Source organism: Mandrillus leucophaeus, unplaced genomic scaffold, assembly GCF_000951045.1.
Source record: "Mandrillus leucophaeus isolate KB7577 unplaced genomic scaffold, Mleu.le_1.0 Scaffold1400, whole genome shotgun sequence".
Lineage (NCBI taxonomy): Eukaryota > Metazoa > Chordata > Mammalia > Primates > Cercopithecidae > Mandrillus > Mandrillus leucophaeus.
The window spans coordinates 290,337-310,671 of record NW_012101367.1 but is presented as its reverse complement, the minus strand read 5'-3'; the positions used below and the strand labels follow the sequence as shown (position 1 = coordinate 310,671).

At 35.3% G+C, this 20,335-nt stretch overlaps 1 protein-coding gene across 2 annotated transcripts in view; it reads left to right on the top strand.

The window, feature by feature from the left end:
- EMB (embigin) overlaps positions 1-15,109 on the top strand; it is a 51,421-nt gene extending 36,312 nt beyond the window's left edge. For both annotated transcript variants that reach the window (XM_011973964.1, XM_011973965.1), the window contains exons 5-9: positions 7,135-7,262; positions 9,539-9,815; positions 10,652-10,685; positions 13,032-13,086; positions 13,666-15,109. In XM_011973964.1, the coding sequence (XP_011829354.1) occupies positions 7,135-7,262; positions 9,539-9,815; positions 10,652-10,685; positions 13,032-13,086; positions 13,666-13,683 (512 nt within the window). In that variant the 3' untranslated portion in view covers positions 13,684-15,109. The remainder of the gene's footprint in view (positions 1-7,134; positions 7,263-9,538; positions 9,816-10,651; positions 10,686-13,031; positions 13,087-13,665) is intronic.
- The last annotated feature ends 5,226 nt before the right edge of the window (positions 15,110-20,335 follow it).

Genomic DNA, 20,335 nt, shown 5'->3' with positions numbered 1-20,335 from the left:
GGACTTGCTTTATGAATCTGGGTGCTCCTGTATTGGGTGCATATATAGTTAGGATAGTTAGCTCTTCTTGTTGAATTGATCCCTTTACCATTATGTAATGGTCTTCTTTGTCTCTTTTGATCTCTGTTGGTTTAAAGCCTGTTTTATCAGAGACTAGGATTGCAACCCCTACTTGTTTTGTTTTCCATGTGCTTGGAAGATCTTCCTCCATCCCTTTATTTTGAGCCTATATATGTCTCTGGATGTGAGATGGGTATCCTGAATATAGCAAGCTGATGGATCTTGGCTCTATCCAATTTGCCATTCTGTGTCTTTTAATTGGACCATTTAGTCCATTTACATTTGAGGCTAATATTGGTATGTGTGAACTTGATCCTGTCATTATGATATTAGCTGGTTATTTTGCTCGTTAGTTGATGCAGTTTCTTCGTAGCCTCGATGGTCTTTACATTTTGGCATGGTTTTTCCAATGGCTGGTTGTTCCTTTCCATGTTTAGTGCTTCCTTTAGCATCTCTTTTAGAGCAGGCCTGGCGGTGACAAAATCTCTCAGCATTTGCTTGTCTATAAAGGATTTTATTTCTCCTTCACTTATGAAGCTTAGTGTGACTGGATATGAAATTCTGGGTTGAAAATTCTTTTCTTTAAGAATGTTGAATATTGGCCCCTACTCTCTTCTGGCTTGGAGAATTTCTGCCGACAGATCTGGTGTTAGTCTGATGGGCTTTCCTTTGTGTGTAACCCGACCTTTCCCTCTGGCTGCCCTTAACATTTTTTCCCTCATTTCAACTTTGGTGAATCTGACAGTTATGTGTCTTGGAGTTGCTCTTCTCGAGGAGTATCTTTGTGGTGTTCTCTGTATTTCCTGAATTTGAATGTTGGCCTGCCTTGCTAGGTTGGGGAAGTTCTCCTGGATGATATCCTGCAGAGTGTTTTCCAACTTGGTTCCATTCTCTCTGTCACTTTCAGGCACACGAATCAGATGTAGATTTGGTCTTTTCACATAATCCCATACTTCTTGGAGGCTTTGTTCATTTCTTTTTACTCTTTTTTCTCCAAACTTGTCTTCTCGCTTCATTTCATTCATTTGATCTTCAATCGCTGATACTGTTTCTTCCAGTTGATTGAGTCGGTTACTGAAGCTTGTGCATTTGTCGCGTAGTTCTCATGTCGTGGTTTTCATCTCTATCAGTTCGTTTATGTACTTCTCTGCATTGGTTATTCTAGTTATCTATTCTTCAATTCTTTTTTCAAGGTTTTTAGTTTCTTTGGCCTGGGTACATAGTTCCTCCTTTAACTCTGAGAAGTTTGATCGACTGAAGTCTTCTTCTCTCAACTCATCAAAGTCATTCTCCATCCAGCTTTGTTCCATCGCTGGGGTTGAGCTGCATTCCTTTGGAGGGGGAGATGCACTCTGAATTTTTTTATTTCCAGCTTTTCTGCACTGTTTTTTCCCTATCTTTGTGGTTTTATCTGCCTTTGGTCTTTGATGATGGTGTCGTACTGATGGTTTTGGTGTGGGTGTCCTTTCTGTTTGTCAGTTTTTCTTCTAACAGTTAGGACCCTCAGCTGCAGGTCTGTTGGAGTTTGCTTGAGGTCGACTCCAGACCCTGTTTGCCTGGGTATCAGCAGCAGAGCCTGCACAGGATAGAATATTGCTGAACAGCAAGTGTTGCTATCTGATTCTTGCTCTGGAAACTTTGTCTAAGAGGTGTACTCAGCTGTGTGAGGTGTGAGGTGTTGGTCTTCACCTAGTGAGGGATGTCTCCCAGTTACGCTGCTCAGGGGTCAGGGACCCACTTGAGCAGGCGGTCTGTCTGTTCTCAGATCTCAACCTCTGTGCTAGGAGAACCACTGCTCTCTTCAAAGTTGTCAGACAGGGACATTACATCTGCAGAGCTTTCTGCTGCTTTCTGTTTATCTATGCCCTCTCCCCAGAGTTGGAGTCTACAGAGGCAGGCAGGCCTCCTTGAGCTGTGGTGGGCTCCTCCCAGTTCATGCTTCCAGGCGACTTTGTTTACCTGCTTAAGCCTCAGCAATGGCGGGCGCCCTTCCCCCAGCCTTACTGCCGCCTTGCAGTTAGATCTCAGACTGCTGTGCTAGCAATGAGGGATGCTACGTGGGCATGGGAACCCTCCGGGCCAGGTGTGGATTATAATCTCCTGGTGTGCCGTTTGCTAAGACCCCTGGTAAAGCACAGTAGTAGGGTGGGAGTTACCTGATTTTCCAGGTGTTGTGTGTCTCAGTTTCCCTTGGCTAGGAAAAGGAATTTCCTTCCCCCTTGCACTTCCCAGGTGAGGCAATTCCTCGCTCTGCTTCAGCTCTTCCTGGTTGGGCTGCATCCACTAATCAGCACCGACTGTTGGACATGCCCCAGTGAGATGAACCCAGTACCTCAGTTGAAAATGCAGAAATCACCCATCTTCTGTGTTGCTCACAATGGGAGCTGGAGGCGGGAGCTGTTCCTATTTGGCCATCTTGGGTGCCCTTGACATGGGATTTTAGGATCCATAAAACTTGAAAAATAATATGGAGTTGCATAAAGGGTTGCCTACTTTTTATCTCAGCAAGTAAGGATGTTTAAAGATATATACAAGCCCCAGAATATCATACACATTTCTCTTCCTTGGAAACAAACAAATTAAAATATTTTACTGTTACCATTATTAAACCAAAACTCAAGAAGGTCTCAATCTCATAATAAAGACTGATTGTTTGAGTTATATAATTATCATTATGAAAAACCCAGTATTTTGTGGTGATTAATGAACCATAGTATCGTGCTGGTATTTGGGAAATGCAATCTGTTGCCATATTAACTACCTTGGACTCTGCTTTGCACTAATTTCCCAGGAAACATGAAAATTGTTGTAACTTTTCCTAAAACTCCTAAAGCCCGACTGTCTGCTGTGACAGAATGTGGATGCTATTCTGAAGGCTCCATCAATAGCAGAATAGCATGCTTCACCATTGTCGTGATCTAGTGGTTCATTCCTGTGTCTCTCACTGTGTCCCTTCTCCACTCACAGAGTCATTTTAATTTTATAGCTTTGTAATTGTTCCAATGTGGTGAATATAATAAATTATTGTATTTATATATCTTGATCTCTCCAAAAGCAGAAACTAGTGTCATTCTTTGATTATTTTAGTCATGTATATTCTTTCTTAACTTTTTCCCCTCCATTTGCCTTTAACTTAGTGAAGGACTAGATAACACCATATACATTTCCTTTCAGTTTCCTTTTCCTTCTGTGTTTCATTTTTCCCTCCTCTGCCCCATCTTCCCTTCCCCTCCTCTTTCCTTATCTCTCTTTTCCTTTCCCTGTCTTTTTCTGTCCTTTCTTCCCTCCCACCTTTTGAGTTCATTTCCTTCCCTCCCTTCCTTCCTCCTTCCTTCCTTTTTTCCTCCCTTTCTCTTTCTTTTTGCTTTCTTTCTTTTTCTTCCCAATGAGCTAAAATAATGTTGAACACACAAAATTTCAGTGAACATGTTTTATTGAGTTTTTAATAAATATGTAAAGAAGGCTTACAGATTCTGAGGAAATGCTCACAGAATCTTGTGACTTAACGTGCTCCCAAGATACTCACCTTTAAATACTGTTTTCCTTTTTTTTTTCTAAGACATTGTGCTCTGGAAATATATACTAGTCATACCTGCTTTCATTATTGAAGATAACACATTTTTCTCATTAGTTTTGATGGTTACTTAAATTATTATGTGGAATTGATCATTCTTGTGTCTAATATGAAGATTAACAAGCATTTTACTTTCCAACATACCAATACGTTGAATTGCAAGTATTCACACGGAAGGTCTCTTGATCCTCCAACTGTTTTGACATAACTAAGCTGATTTTGGCTGGTGTCAGCAGCGTTGACCCAAGGCCTAGGTTTTAAATCAAGGCTTTAAGGAAAGCAAAGAATCACTGAATATTTACTTTTTTTCGTTTTCTAGTTGTCTTGAAGCAGTTTAGGTTAGCTAATTTATTTTAATGCCCATTTAACATTAATGTAACTTTTAAGTATGTATTATATCTTGAAGATATTTATAAAATTAATAAATTGGGTCCTTTCAAATCTTCCTTGGTAAAATAAAAATTCTCTATAATTCATCTAAATTGAATATTGCTTAGAGAAATAATTTTACTTGAGTAGTATTTAAAGACATCTGTACATTATTCATATTATAGTTATTTAATAGGTCTGAAAGGCTTATAAAATGGTATATATTTTTATAAATGTCCTATTATTTCTCCATATGGTTTACTTAATGTTTTTTCCTAAGAAGAATAATTATCTTTTCTTAGAAGCCTTACAACTGCATGTAGACGAAAAGCCTGTTTTATTCTCTATTTTAAATTGAGCCAAAGATAAATTTTTCTGCCATTGACTACATGAGCCACCTATAGTGCATGAGCCTGAGTCTTCAGAACAATTCATCAGCAAAGACCCTGCTGCTGTCTTTATGGGTGCTGGTTGATTTACTACTACAAGGTTGTAAACGTCCCTCAAGATTATGATTAGCTCAGTACACAAAAACCTGCTGACTTTGTGTTTCACTGTTGATGCCAGGACAGAGGAGACAGCAAAAGTGTACACTGGGAGTTTGTGACTGCTAATATGTTGCTGATTACTTGCCACCCAAGAAAGAGAAAGATGAGTGATGGTCTATAGTGTTTCTCAGTAGTGGGTCAAATATTCTGAGTGGTGGTTGAAAGCTTCCATAATATTTATCAGTGTTACAGTCTCTTAGTAGAAAGTATGCAGAAATATAATTGGTAAAGAACAAGAACTTTTTGGAAGTCATGATGAGATTTTGATAGTACCAAATGCAGTGAAGCCTGTCATAGCTCAACTATATGTCTTTCCCTGGAAGTATCTAAACATTCAAAGTATGAAAAGGTAGCATAATAGAATCAGCTGGGACTTCAGCTCTGGATCCCAATGTTGAAGTATAGTTAGCATTTTTTTACCACATGAAGTAATCTTTTTTCCTAATTTGGTGATACCTAAAAGTCTTTGAACCAATATGACATTTAGGCCAGTTTGTTCTAGTTCATGAATATACGAATATAGTTTCCAATTTTACAACTCCAGAGAGCTGTTACTTTCACTGGGTATATCCAAACCCTGTCTTCCTAGACACTAGCCTGAATCAGCAATTTCACCACCTTCAAACCTGGTTTATTCCAACCCCAGCACTCTTATGCATCCTACTTTATGCAAACTCTTAAAAGGTCAACAGGGCACATTTGAATACTGTCTCACTGTCCTTATATTAATAAATATTTCCAAACATAAGCTATGGCCCCAAATCCCAGAATAGTCCAAACAAATGTCATGTTCCCTGAACATAGTGCATTTTGTAATTTAAATCCACACTGCTGTTATTAGCCATATATAGCAGAACAAAAGCATGGTTTATGGTATTTTAGTCATTAGTCTAGGGGTTAATCAAGAAAACTGAAGAGATGGCAAGAAAACAGAATTTTGGTTTCAGCTTTTCCATGTTGTCACTCAGTCATTGTCAGTTTCTGCAATTTACAGCCTGATCTTAATATTTAGTTGGGATGGTTTAATAACATAATCATATGTTCCTCATCAAATCTCATAGAATACTCAACTTTCTTGAAAAGCCCCTTGCAGATTCCAGTATGCTTCCCAAGCAGGTGGCTCTTCGAGGAATACTGAAAAACAGTGTATATTCTGCCAATTTTTTCCCCAAGAATTACCTTTCTTCCACATTTTATTTTTAGCCTGTGGGTAAATTTTGGTATTTTGAACCTATTTCAACACATATTTTCCTGCTAAAGCATGACTCAATTGCCAGAAAGAAACGTGGAGATTGAGAAATAGGATATCTGGGAGATAAACAACCTGAGAAAGAGGAAACTGTGTCCTTAACTCTTTAGTGTCTAATACAAAGCCTGCACTCCAAAGCAGCATTTGTTTTAAGGTGAGCCTAACAGGGCCGTAGAGGTCGTTGCCCTTGTAATGCACTAATGCATCTTGTGCCTCTTCACGTGGAAGTCAAGAAGTGTGGCTGCTCTTCCTTTCAGGTTATAGGGAACCTTGTGACTTCAGCAAAGAATCCCTATTTTAGCAAAGCTCCAATCTCTGCTTATCTGCAGGTCTTTAGTTGACATGATTTCATCCATTCTTTCCCTACTGGCAAACTAAACATATAAATGAAAAAAGTAAACACACAGACACACGCATATGGCACACACACAGACATACAAAACCCAAAAAAGCAAAAACCTGCTAAAATTTGAAGAAGTAAAAGAAAAAAATTAAAATAATCTTAGTTGATGAGTCTATATCTTCAATGTAAGTGTACTTTCTATAATGCATCCTTCTAGGTCAATCAGAAGGAACTGATTGCACCATGTAGGCTTTTCATTGTACTGTTTATGCTCTTACGTTTTACTATTCTTTACCAAGTTATTTACATCCTTAAAACTTATTTTTTTTCTAAATTCAGTGCTCATTTGTATTCTGTTTCTAATGGAATCTACTTCAAACTTCCTTGACTAGGAAATTTATCATAATGGATATTAGTGTATATATATTTTTTACAAAATCACATGAAATCATTTTTAAATCATATTTTCTGTTTTACGCTGTTCTCTTTTTGTCAATTTTCCTTTGTTCCTTGTTCCCACCTTCTCTAACTCTTTGCTGGCTTTTAATAAATTAGTATCAACTAAAGATTTCCTATCCTGGAAATTTTATCTTCTCACTCAAAGGCTACCTGAGGTTAAAACTTTGAAGAAAATAATTACTCTAAGGTAGCTTAGTAAGTAGGAAGAAAGAACAGGGATTTGAAAATGTGAAGCCTCTTTTTTTATCCAAAACATGTAACTTATCCAAAAAGGAACAATACTTTTGTTGTTAGGCTCAGTAATAGAAGACCTTCCATTTCTATACATTGGAGACAATTATATTGAATCTGTCTACTATTATTATTACTGCTAACTACACCCTAACTAGTATAAATTAGTTTCATTTATATATAACTGGAAGTATGTAAAATAATGTAATGAAAAAATGAAAGGTGACAGTATCTGCACATTTAATGCATTTCCTTTACCTAAACTCTTTCAGTAACATACATTTCCCTATTTTATTCTCAGTTCCTGAACTTCATGGGAAAAACAAGCCATTGATCTCTTACGTAGGGGATTCTACTGTCTTGACATGTAAATGTCAAAATTGTTTTCCTTTAAATTGGACCTGGTACAGTACTAATGGGAGTATAAAGGTAAGATAGTTCCTTGATTTGAAGAAAACAACAAAAACAAAAAACATTTATTTAATAACAAGATTGTAACAGACTCAACATTCCTAAGATGATTTATACTTTTGTTATATTGTTCTTTAGCTTATGTTCATAAAGAAAGAGCAGTGACAAACGGAGTTTTCATTTGATGGTTTTTGGCATGTTTACATTATACATATGAAGATACTCTTAACGTTTCATTAGCTGGTACTTTGTTTTTTAGGTTTAACAATTTAATTACATTCTTTGAAAAGAAATTACATTTTGTGTATAGTTGCCTAGTTTAGAAATAACTCCATTAGAAAAGATTCTTTTTAAAAATCATTCCGTGAAAGTAACTAGAAAAAACGCTAGCCACCTTTTTGGGATTCTGTCTCCTGAAACATCTGTGATAGAATGGAAAATAATGGCACTATTTGAGAAAATAATGAAAACTTTGTAACTTAATATTACATCTTGAGTTCTATCAGTAATTGTCATTGGCCTTTTCAAGATACCTGAGAGAAGCCAAATACTTTTAATTCCTTTTTTACTAAGAGAAATCACTATTCAGAGAGCTGATATTAAGAAAAACATGAGTATTTTGTAAATAATTTCTGGTTTCCTTTCTTCTCCCCAAATAGCCTCTAATGGCAGGAAAATGTAGGACATTGTCCTTTAGGAGACACCCTTCCTTTGCCCTGGCACTAATAAACATTACAATTTAAAGTCCCGTTAAAGGCAAGCTATAATTGTAGAAGGAACATGTGAGACAGTGTAGATGTTACAATGAAATATTAAATTCTTTCTTAGACAAAATTGGTGTTATTATAGACTATTGAAGGATGACAGATAAATGACTCAGAAGGGAGTGTGACTTATTCTGTGCTAACAGGTTCAGTTTTTCAATGAAATAGCTCCAACAAAATCCTGTAGATGCAGACTAAAGCCATTCCTACTCCTGCTTGTCTTCTGATGGATGATGAGGAAAGGCAATCATTGTGTATATGTAATTTTTTTTAAAAAGTGTAATTTTGTAAAAACAAATGTCAACTGTGGTATTTGAAATACACAGCTTTATTTATTGATCTGTACGTGGTACGACAATACGTGAAAAACATTACCCTTCATCTAATTATATCCGATGTTGAAAATGTCATTTTAGACGTACTGGTGCTTCCGTCCATTGGTATACTAGTCATTATCCTCTTAATTTGACTCTAAGCATGAGTCATATTAGGGTGTGAGAAAATTGTGGGGAACAGGGGGCAGGTCAAAACTTGAGCACAAATGCCTTTTCAAAATGTAGACCAACCATGTGCGTCAGAATCAGCTGGGTACTTATTAAAAATATGGTATTTTGATTGATTAGCTCTGACCAATCTATACCAAACATCCCAGGCAGTGCTGTGCACATGGTGCCAGGTTGCTGTAATTTTTTTTGCACAAATAATATATTCACAGATAGTTCTTCCTTTGATAAGCTCTGAGAATATTTGTATGCAGATTACCACTTATTGAACAGTGCGGTTGAGTGATGGAGCAGGGAAAGCATCAAATGGCTTGGGAATAAAATTTAATTTAAATAGATTAAATAAAACAGCCCGAAATAGCTTAGTATGTCACCTTGTGAGGCTGTGGAAAACCCAGCAACTCTTAGAAGCCAGCTTACCTGAGAGAGAAAGAAATTCGGATATGAAAAGGCAGAAGGTGTGCAGTTCACTTTGGATCCCAGGCTCACAGGGGGTCCCCTCCATTCTATCTATATCACCTCCAAAGGCCTGAAAGTTTCATCTTCATTTCTAGCCTGGGGAAATCACATTGTCGGAGTGAGCAATTTTCCTTTATAGGAATTATCAGAAATAGTAGCTTTCAGGGTGGTAGTTGTTTAAATATGTGCCTGTGCTTGTGAAGGAAAAAGTACTTTGACTAAAGCACTAGGCAAGGATAGGAATGTGAGACTCAGATGTTTGGGATTTTTCTGTTTTTAGTTCTTCTATAATATTTAGCCATGATGACCTACTTGCTTCTTTGTAGTTTTAAACATTCACTGCTAAATCCTTATAGCAATGTATACATGTTTTTTCTTTGTTTGTTCCCTGGGAGATCAAACTCTGATAAGACTTAAGTCTGTTATAGATAACCTCTCATACATTTTAATATGCTTTTCTCTAGTAAGCAATATTGTTGGCATTATCTTATAGCTTTCACTCAGGAACTACATCATGTATCTTTTATGTACTATGATAGGAATGGATTTTAATGTCTCCTTATATTAGGTTCCTGTTGGTGTTCAAATGAATAAATATGTGATCAATGGAACATATGCTAATGAAACAAAGCTGAAGATAACACAACTTTTGGAGGAAGATGGGGGATCTTACTGGTGCCATGCACTATTCCAAGTAGGCGAGAGTGAAGAACACATTGAGCTTGTGGTGCTGAGCTATTTGGTGCCCCTCAAACCATTTCTTGCAATAGTAACTGAGGTGGTTCTTTTAGTGGCCGCCATTCTGCTTTGTGAAAAGTACACACAAAAGAAAAAGAAGCACTCAGGTGGGATTACTTTTTGTTTTTTGTTTTTTTTAGAAAGTATTATCAGTTAATTATAAGTATCATTTACTTATATGGATTATGATTTGATACATTGCAATGACTTTAGGATTTTTGGGGAAAATCTTCATTTTCTTATTTGGAGCACTATTTAGGTTTACAACAATGGTGACAGTGAGGTAGAAGCATGTATCAATGGTCTTCCTGTTTCAATTCCTGAAAATAAAAATGCCTTTTTTCTTTCTCTTCCCCACCTCACCCCTAACCCCCCCGCCTTTTTTTGGTGCTACTGGTACCTAAGTACCAGTTAGGTGATATGTATTCTGGCCCTGGATTATTAGAAAAATCTATGATAGCTTAATATAAAAAGTCTCAAAGAAACAGTTTTTCTTTCACTTAGATTATCATTTAAAAAAAATATTTTATTAACCATTCCAGAGTTCTCATTGAAGAGAGACTGTCCTGTCATTTCCTATTTTTGCAGCCTGTGCCTGATGGGTTACGGGTTGATAAAGCAATAATCCTCGAGAAAATTGACCTTACATCCTGTTTTCTTTCCTGATTTTGCACTAAATTTTAATGATTTAAGTAATGACAAACTAAGCAGTCATGTTTTTGAAAATACCAAGCCACTAAACTATGTTTGATCAGAAATGCAGATAAGGTCTGTAGTGCAGATGAAGGAGGTGTAGGTGTCTAAGGTAGCATGTCTCTCCTTCATTCCAAACAGGAGAAACAGCATAGTACTTTCTTACATAGGAAGGAGGTTTAATTGAGCATATATGTTCCATAAAAATGACAAACCAACTTCATAGTCAAATTCTTCTTTTGTTACACAGATGAGGGGAAAGAATTTGAGCAGACTGAACAGCTGTAAGTATTATTTTTTACAGATTAATTTTCACTTGAGTAAAATATAGGGAAATATAAAATTGAATGAAATGTTTGCAGTTGGGGGAAAAAAGGCAGAGGAGTATTTTCTGTATATGTCCATGTGGTGGTGAAAAGTGGCATTCCAAGTCTGCCTGCCTCCGTGAGAATTCTTCTTCATCACTTACTACCTGCACTTCTCTGTACTTCAGCTTTCTTCTCTACAAAATGGATTTAATAATAGTACTCACCATATGAGCTTGTTGGATGGAATGAATATTATATATGTGTAAATGCGTAGCATAAGTTTTGATGCACAGAAGGTGTACAGTAACCATCAGAAGTATTTAATATTATTTTTTTAAAGCAATGGTTCTCAAGCCTGGCTATTTTTGATCACTTAAGAGTCTCTTTAAAGATACAGTTGCTCAGACCTTGCTGAATCTCCTGGATCAGAATCTCTTGGGTTGGGGCTACGGCATCTGTATTTCTTGAAAACATCTACGAATGGTTTTGATCTTCTGTCTGTTGAAAATCACTGGCCTAGAATTCTATTAGTTATTCAGAGAACACAAATTGTGCCACAGGTTCTCTTACACAGCCTTTGTTTAGAGTTAAGCATGAGGAGATCTGGAAATAAAATCACCAGGGATGTAATTTAGTTTGGCAAAGATGGGAGTTCCGAATTCCTCCAAGCCGGAGAACTGAGTATGGAGACCAGTGACAGAGGTGTCTAACACTGGGATTAATGCCTGAACAATAGAGCCAAGGGCTAGGGGCCAGGAAAACGAGGCTAGATTAAAGTTGCTGCAAGAAACTTGAGAAGTGGAAGGCCTGAGCAAAAATGGCACTTAGAGTTTATCAGCCAACAGGGGCTCTATGGAGAGAGTGTTACAGGCACAAATAGCAGGAGTGGAGTAGACAGTTGTCATTTAGATGTTTGTAGACATTATTCAAATAATCATGTTCACTCAGTTCACATAGGCTGGTAAAATAAACCAATATGATATGAGCTTCCAGGTTAAGGGCACAAAATAACTACATCAGAAATCCTATAACACCAGATAGAGAAAAGCAGCATTGTCTTAGAATCATAGACACCTATAGTTGGAAGGGAATTGTATCTCTCCCAAAGGAATCCCTTCTCTTTCTGGAGAGCGTCGACATTTATGTTGATTTGAACTTTTAATCTTTCCTATTTCCATGTGTTAGCCTTTTTCTTGTTCTTAGCATCATGTAACAAACGTGACAGTCATTGACATATTTGAAGACAGAACCTTGCTCGGGTTCCTTTATTCTCTGAGCTCTGCCTCCCACTGTCTCTAACCATTCCTCTGAGCTCACATTTGGAGGTTGCATTCTGGTTTAAAACACACTCTGAAAGGATGGTGCCAGAACAGTGTGGAATGGACCATCACTTCTGAACAATGTAAAATGGATTCAATCTGTAGTGTAAAAGATGAATTGTTTTTTTCTGAAAATTGGGTTAATATACATCATTTTGCTCATCTTATACAGCACCATAAGGATCACTGAAGGTGTTTAGTTTTTCTCATCTTTAGGTTATTTCACTATCTTTAGATTGCATACAAATATCAAGGGCACTTGAACTCATTCAGAACAATGAGCTTTTTGGTGCCCCTCAAACCATTTCTTGCAATAGTTGCTGAGGTGTTTTCTTAGTGGCCATTATTCTGCTTCTGAAGAGTACACACAAAAGAAAAAGAAGCACTCAGGTGGGATTTCTTTTTTTTAGAAAATATTATCTGTTAATTATAAGTAACACTGTCTTATGATATGCATTATGATTTGATAATTGAAGCCTGCCCCCAAGACCTTGAAGGGCAATGTATTCATTATGCATACTGGTTATTTAGTTTTAGTCAATCTTTAGAATCTGAGGCCCACATTTGTAATCCTGCTGTGATAAACTTTGGGTGGAAAAAGAACCATTTTTAACCTCTAATTCAGTGTAATAAGCACACAAATGTATAGCACCAATATCACACATGTTGGCTGACCTCCTAATTGGCTGTTACCTTGCATGTTTCCAAAACCACACATAAGTTATGGTCTTTATGCCCAAGTCCTCACTCATGCTTGGGCAGAAGCAATTCTCCCTGTGCATAAAATCAACAAGCCTTTATCACTATCATTTGTGGTTACGGCTCCTCTTCAAGCAATGCCATAAAAATAAATTCAACATTGTAAGTAAAATATTTTTAGGAAGAAAGAATTCTGTCTGTATTGACATTTTACATTTTAACCTGATAGCCATATCAGTGATGTACTTACTTAATTTTATATAATACAAACATTTAGTAATTTTCTTTTTTGTTTTCTGTACAGGAAATCAGATGATAGCAATGGTATAGAAAATAATGTCCCCAGGCATAGAAAAAATGTAAGTTACTTCTGAATGATATTCCAAATAAAAGGTAAAATTCAATATACATAGGCTACCTATTAGTCACTTACTTTTTTTTTAGTTCCGTAAAAGATCTGGTCATTTATGATGTGCTCAAATATGCTTGTTTACACTATTATAGGGGAATATATACAGTATAGTTGTACAAAAATAAATACTTTCCTTTTCCACCAGAGGACACATAGCAACCAATCTAGAAGTAAATCTTTTGCACTGGCTACATATTTTATTTTATCACCATGGGCTAGTTTCTTTTACAGTTTTTCATGTAGCTATATTTGTTTTCCTCTCAAATTTTCTGGATTTTCTGTTATTTTAGTTTCATCTATTCCCATATATTTGGGGGTGTAAACTTATGCATATAATATGCTAACTTTCTTTGCTGATTAGATTCAAAATTTTTAGTTCATCAACATTAGAGTAGGAGATCTTTGTTTTGGCAGTAGATTGGATCCCTCACTTTCCAGTATTTTTTGCTTTGCTAAAGTGATAGTAAGTTACTATAAAGTAACCAGAACATACTAATTATATTTGATTATACTTTATTTAACTCAGGAATCTCTGGGCCAGTGAATGCAAAACCTCATGTCGAGAATCATTGGAAGATATACAGAGTTCGTATTTCAGCTTTCTTTATCCTTCCTGTTAAGAACCTCTGAGTTTTTAGTTTTAAAAGGATGAAAAGCTTATGCAGCATGCTCAGCAGGAGAGGAGCTTCATCAATAATACATGCTATCTCAGATCTAAGGGTATATTTTCATTCTGTAATTATGTTACATAAAAGCAATGTAAATCAGAATAAATATGGTAGACCAGAATAAAATTAATTATATTCTGGTCTTCAGAGTACACACGGAACAGATATCGGCGGAATCACTTAATACTTCATAGAATAAAAATCACTCAAAACCTGTTTATAACCAAAGAATTCATGAAAAAGAAAGCCTTTGCCATTTGTCTTAGAAAGTTATTTTTTTACAAAATCATGCTTATTATTAGTATCTATGGAAGTATATGTAACAGTTTTTATATAAAGGTCATCTTTCTGCGATAGTGAAAAAATATGTCTTTACTAAGTTGAATACTTTCTGCCTTTGCTAATAATAGTTATTCTACAATCTCCACAAGAAAAACATAGCTTTTATCCAGAAATATTGGCTTAAGGCAAATAAATAAAACTGTGCTTACTCTAAAGCTCTGTCACTACAAAAGCAAATTTTCCAGTCTTTATTCCACTCATAACCACTACTCTCCCCCACCAGGCTAAAGTGCTTATTAGTCTTTAATTAGGGTTTCGAACTTCATAAGGTACACCATTGTTTATGTTTTAGAGTACAGGTCCATATAGTTGTAATACCTAAAACACTCCTACACTGATGCTTTTGTGGCTCATGGTTTCCTGGTGTCTTTGATTTAACACCTGGCTTCCTGGTATCTATGGCTGGTTAGATATCTAAACTTGTATTATTAGTGCTTTACAATAATAATTTCCTCGACTGAAGTCCAGAAATACTAAAGTACTTCTTTTTTATTGCTGTGAATGCCTTAGACTTATCTTCAAAAATAGGATGCGTTGTTTCTATTGCGTATATAACTGAAATATTTTACAAACTCACTGTAATCAAATCTTATAAAATCTGAATCGACATGAAAAGTCAGTGCTTGAATGAAATACTAAAATCATGCCACAGGATGCTAGATAAGGTAAATGACCATGATGTGTCCTTGGAACTGGTGGGTGCAGTGTTGCATTGCTCGCAGGGCAACAACTTTAAGAACAGAAGAGTGGTGGTGTGGAACCCAAGATTCTTGGTGACTAGGGGATTTAAAGGTTGGGGAGGAGTAATTCAATGATTTGAAAAGAAATACTTTATAAAAATTTACTCCATATATTGGCTAAGAAAAATGTAATAAAATTTTGGTAGTGAAAATTACATCACTAATGTTTACCATTATTACTAGTATGAATAATACACATAAGGTAGTGACTTGGAAGCTGGTCAATTCTTTGTTGGTATAACAAAATGCAATATTTTGTTGTAAAGCATCCTAACTACACATGTAAGTTTGCTGAACTTGAATTCATCCCAGTAATGGCAAACTTCATTTTATTCTTGGTTTTCATTTTATTCTGGTCTCAGGTCCATGCATTTATTTTAATTTATTATTATTTTGACATTATTTGGGTGATATCTATATAATGGTAGATAACCAATCAGCTTAATTAATCTAAACTATTTGATTTCGGGGAAATATCAGTCAAATCTGCTGTTTGACTAAATACAATTCAAAGCAGTATATTTGTGACTGGGAATATAGAACACAAGGAAACAAATGTGTAGCCCAACAAATGTGTAGCCCATCTGCAGTATGCATTCTTCCATTTTGCCACCACTAACCTTCAAGGCTGATACAATTTTCAAGCAAGAAGCATTGCTTCCTGAAGGTAAAATAATCAGAAATATTTCTATAGTAAATTGAATTTTTAATTGGCAATACTGTGGGGTTTTTTTTGTTTGGTTTTTTTTTTTTTTTTTTTTTTTTTTTGCAAAAATACTTTATTTCAGTAACCTTAAATAGGAAAAGTACTCAAAAATTAAAGTTGATGTTTGGCTTTTTATAGTCTTTCTAGAGGACTTCTAGAAAATTACCACTGTTGGATTTTAATCTGCTTCCATTAACCAATCTTATAGTGATGATAAATGGATTAACTAATACTGACCAACTGTAAATTGACTGCAAATAATAAGCCACATAAAAGCTGAAGTAGGAAAACTACTCCAAGTTTATATATTAGGCACCTTGGGTAATTCTCTTAGTCTTTCCAGCTAACAAGGATTTTCAGCATAATAAGTAGATTTAATGATGGCATAAAATTCTCAGATACTTTCATACACATTTTTTTGCCAAAGTGTAAATCTCCTTTTGCAGTCTTTTTGTTATTATCCCAACATCTAGCTTCTCAGACCCCGATCTAGAACTCATTGTGATATTTTCTTCTTCTGTGTTAATTAACACTTATAGGTCATGAATCCCTGCTCCTTTGACCTTTTTAATAGTTCATGAATCCACCCCATTGCCTTCCCAACTCTGCCCTCACCAGCTGCAACAGCTAATGCCTTGATTTTCCTACCTCAGTCTCCTTTTCTATTAATCCCTCTTTTGCATGGCTGCCTGAGTCCACTTTCTCAAACACAAACCTCACTATGCAACTTTGGAATCTCTGTAGGCCACCTTTGACATTTCTTAATATTGCATTCTCCAAATTGCTAATCTCTATCCAGTCTCTTGAACTAGACTTGGCACATGGAGATTCCGCTCAGAAAGTGCTCTTCACACTTCCACCTGCTTGACTAACCCCAGGTTATCTTTCAAGACTTTAATCTGATCTTGTGTCTTAGAGAAACCCCCATACCTAGTAGAGCAATTACCATCTTACATGCTTAAATAACTCCACATATATTTGTGTTTATTACTCTGTGTTATAAATACACATTTGTTGTTCTCTCTCTTGGATTATTTTCTTTCTTTGTCCTATAACTACCAGTGCAAGGGTGCAATAGAGATGTCTTAAAATGTGTATTGAATGGATGAATGTATAAATAAAAATTAAATTTTGTAAATTTCTACTTGTTCTTAGAAAAACAATCTAAATTGTGACAAATCATAATTGAAAAAAATTATAAAGAAAAACAAGCTTTTATAACTTCAGTATTTGCTTCTTTTACTTTGAAAAAAACATAGAATAGTATAAAGGTCCAGTCATATTTTCTTTAATAATGAATTAGTGTCTTCTGAGCAAAAGGAGTCTAATTCCTAAACTATTACACAGATTATGTTGCATTCAACTTACTTAAATTTCCCTTGTTCTTCATGTTTCATGGACAGTACAAATGCAAACCTTATTTTTATCCTTTATTCTAATAATGCATTGATTTTAAATATAAAGAATTTTAGGCCAGGTATGGTGGCTCACACCTATAATCTCAGAACTTTGGGAGGCCAAGAAGGATGGATCACATGAGGATAGGAACTTGAGACTAGCCTGGGCAACAGAGTAAGAAGACCCTGTCTCTACAAAAAATAAAAAAGAAAGTAACCAGACATGGTACTTGCCTGTAGTTCCAACTAAGCTGAGGCGGGAGGATTACTTGAGCCCAGGAGTTTGAGGCTGCACTGAGCTGTGATTGCCACTGCACTTCAGCCCGGGAGACAGAGGAAGACCCTGTATCTGTTCCCTCCGAAATTTAGCGATTGTATTCCTTTACATCGTACTGTAGAGAGTTGATGTTTGTGTTCACTCCCTAACCTCGTTCCACTTTCCCCTGCCAGTATACTTCAGAATATCTCAGATCCAATTCAAAATTTAATCCTAAAACGTATAATTATTTTCACAGTTTCATAGTTTAGTTTTGATCACTGAAAGCGTTTCTTTCGTTTTGTCTAATTTAACAAATTTATGCAAGGAATTGGGGACCTATTCCTCATTAGCATTGTTCATCTATAGGTGGAAATCAAGTATGTGTCGCAGTATTAATTAAAGGCAAAGTGACCTATTTGTACTACATTCTGAATAAATACTTATTAGATGAATGAAAAATAGAAGTATGACTCAATTATTTTAGAATCTTAAGTTATACAGATTTATGTAATGTCTATTTTGATTTTTATTAATTAACCATGAATTTATTCTACTCTAGTATTGAGAAAAAGGAAATGGAATTATGGATCCTTCTTTCATATGATACTTAGGAATGTATCTGCACTGTATCCAGAAGGTCAGTTACATGCCCTGTTTACCAATTGAATTCTGCTTCACTAAGAATAATAATAACTGACATTTAGTACATGGCATATGATGGGCACTGTACAAAATGCTTTGACATGTTTTGTTCATTTAATCCACACAATGGTCCTATGCTGTAAAAACAGTTAATATCTACTTTTTTATAAATGAGGAAACTCCAGCTTAGAGAGATTACACAAGCTGCCTAAAGTCACTCTGTCTGTAAGTGTTTAGAGCTGAGATTCACATTCACGGAGTCCTCCTGAAGAACCTAGGATTAACCGCCATGTTGAACAGCTTTGGCCTGCAAATTACATGCTTCTTAGAAAACAAGGCTATTATCTGTAATCCGTATTTTTTAATATCAATTTTATTCCTTTCAACTGGTCAGTTATATCATAAATTCCATGGAATTTTTATGGAACCCATGCTTTGCCACTCTTATATCCCTATAGTGGTGCTGGGGAATCAGGACACATTTATTTGCCTTAGCACTCTTTCTTTCTTTTTTCTTTTTTTTTTTTTTTTTTGTAATTTTACGTATAAATTGGGAGGGTGGCCTTAAAATTTATCATCCAACCACTGAAAGTGAAAGAAGGTGCTTTTTATGATTTCACCAGGATAACAGGCAGAAAATACTCTCTGGTCACACATTTAGCCTGCAGAGAGCATTTAAGTATGTTATGGATCGTCTGCCCTAGACACAACAGTGGCATCTGCAACAAGTAAATGATAAACAAAAATCAACTTTCAGAGAAATAGCCATTTTCAGTAAACATAGGGAAATAGCCATTTTAAGTAAATGTCAGGTGAGTCTCACTATATAAACTGCCTATAATGAAACAGTTTAGTAAGCTTAAAGTTCTATTAATCTCCAAAAGCATCTAACAGGTTGGGATTTATTGGTATGCAAAAGTATCATTCACAAATTGTAAGAGAAGCTGTCAAAGTCATGTTTTTGCTGGCCTATGGAATGTACTGGAGAATTCTTTGGACTTGCATATCTTCTGATTCATGTATCATAATAATGTCTGTGTGATTCTCAGTGAATCATGAATGCGTGATTGTGCTTTTACAATAAAATTTGTTTATGAAGTCAGTGAAAATAATTCATGAATAACATTGTCAAAATTACTTTTAATCACATGATTAACCTGCAACACTATGTTTATTATTTTTATGTGTTGGCTTATTACATTTAAAAACTTTGTTTATAAAAACTGAATTTGCTACTTAATTTTTAATTTACTTTAGAAAATAATGTAGCACAATGTTAGATTTATTACATATGTAACTGTAATACTATTTAATGCTGCAAAATCATAGCATGTAATGTTTATAACTTTAGCATTTTATTAACTGTCTTTGTACCTTTAAAGAAAGAAATATGATCATAATCTTTAGTTTTATTTAAATCAAGGATCATGGATTTATTTTGTCATACTTTCTAATAATTATAATGTTTTCCTTTGTAAGCATATGTGCCTAAATTCTCATCGAGGGCTTTCTGTACTGTGTAAATAGCACAAAATGTCTGTATAGGAATGTTTAAAAAACATTTTCTATTTCATGTAACTCAAAAGATACATCTAATATGCAATTAAATTGAATAAAATGATACTTTGTGAATTAAAAATTTAAGTATTGGAAAACATTGTCATACTTTTTATTTTTTAATAGTAGTTTGAAAGAGAATATAAAGGCACTAAACAGAAAACATTAGTTTTTTTTTTTTTTCTTTGTGTATACTCACAAGTAATTTAAATCATGTTGAACAATATGTCCTTCTCAAGCGCAGTGAAAAAGTGCACCTAGAGCTGGGATTCTAGTTTAACACATCAAACCAGAAGTCAGAAGTCTTTCAGAAAGGAATTTTCAAAGTATCCCAAAATATATTTGAACAGTTTAAAAGGCAGTAATGAACTTCATAAAAATAGATATAGTTTTTTTTGCATATAAGAAATAGTTTTTATTACTATAAAGAAAATAACTTTTTTAAATGTTTCACTGTAATTTATTTATTTATTTATTTATTTATTTATTTATGTATTATTATAACTTAAGTTCTAGGCTACATGTGCACAACGTGCAGCTTTGTTACATATGTATACATGTGCCATGTTGGTGTGCTGTACCCATTAACTCGTCATTTACATTAGGTATATCACCTAATGCTATCCTTCCCCCCTCCACCTACCCACAATAGGACCCAGTGTGTGATGTTCCCCTTCCTGTGTCCAAGTGATCTCATTGTTCAGTTCCCACCTATAAGTGAGAACATGCAGTATTTGGTTTTCTGTTCTTGCAACAGTTTGCTGAGAATGATGGTTTCCAGCTGTATCCATGTCCCTACAAAGGACACAAACTCATCCTTTTTTATGGCTGCATAGTATTCCATGGTGTATATGTGCCACATTTTCTTAATCCAGTCTGTCATTG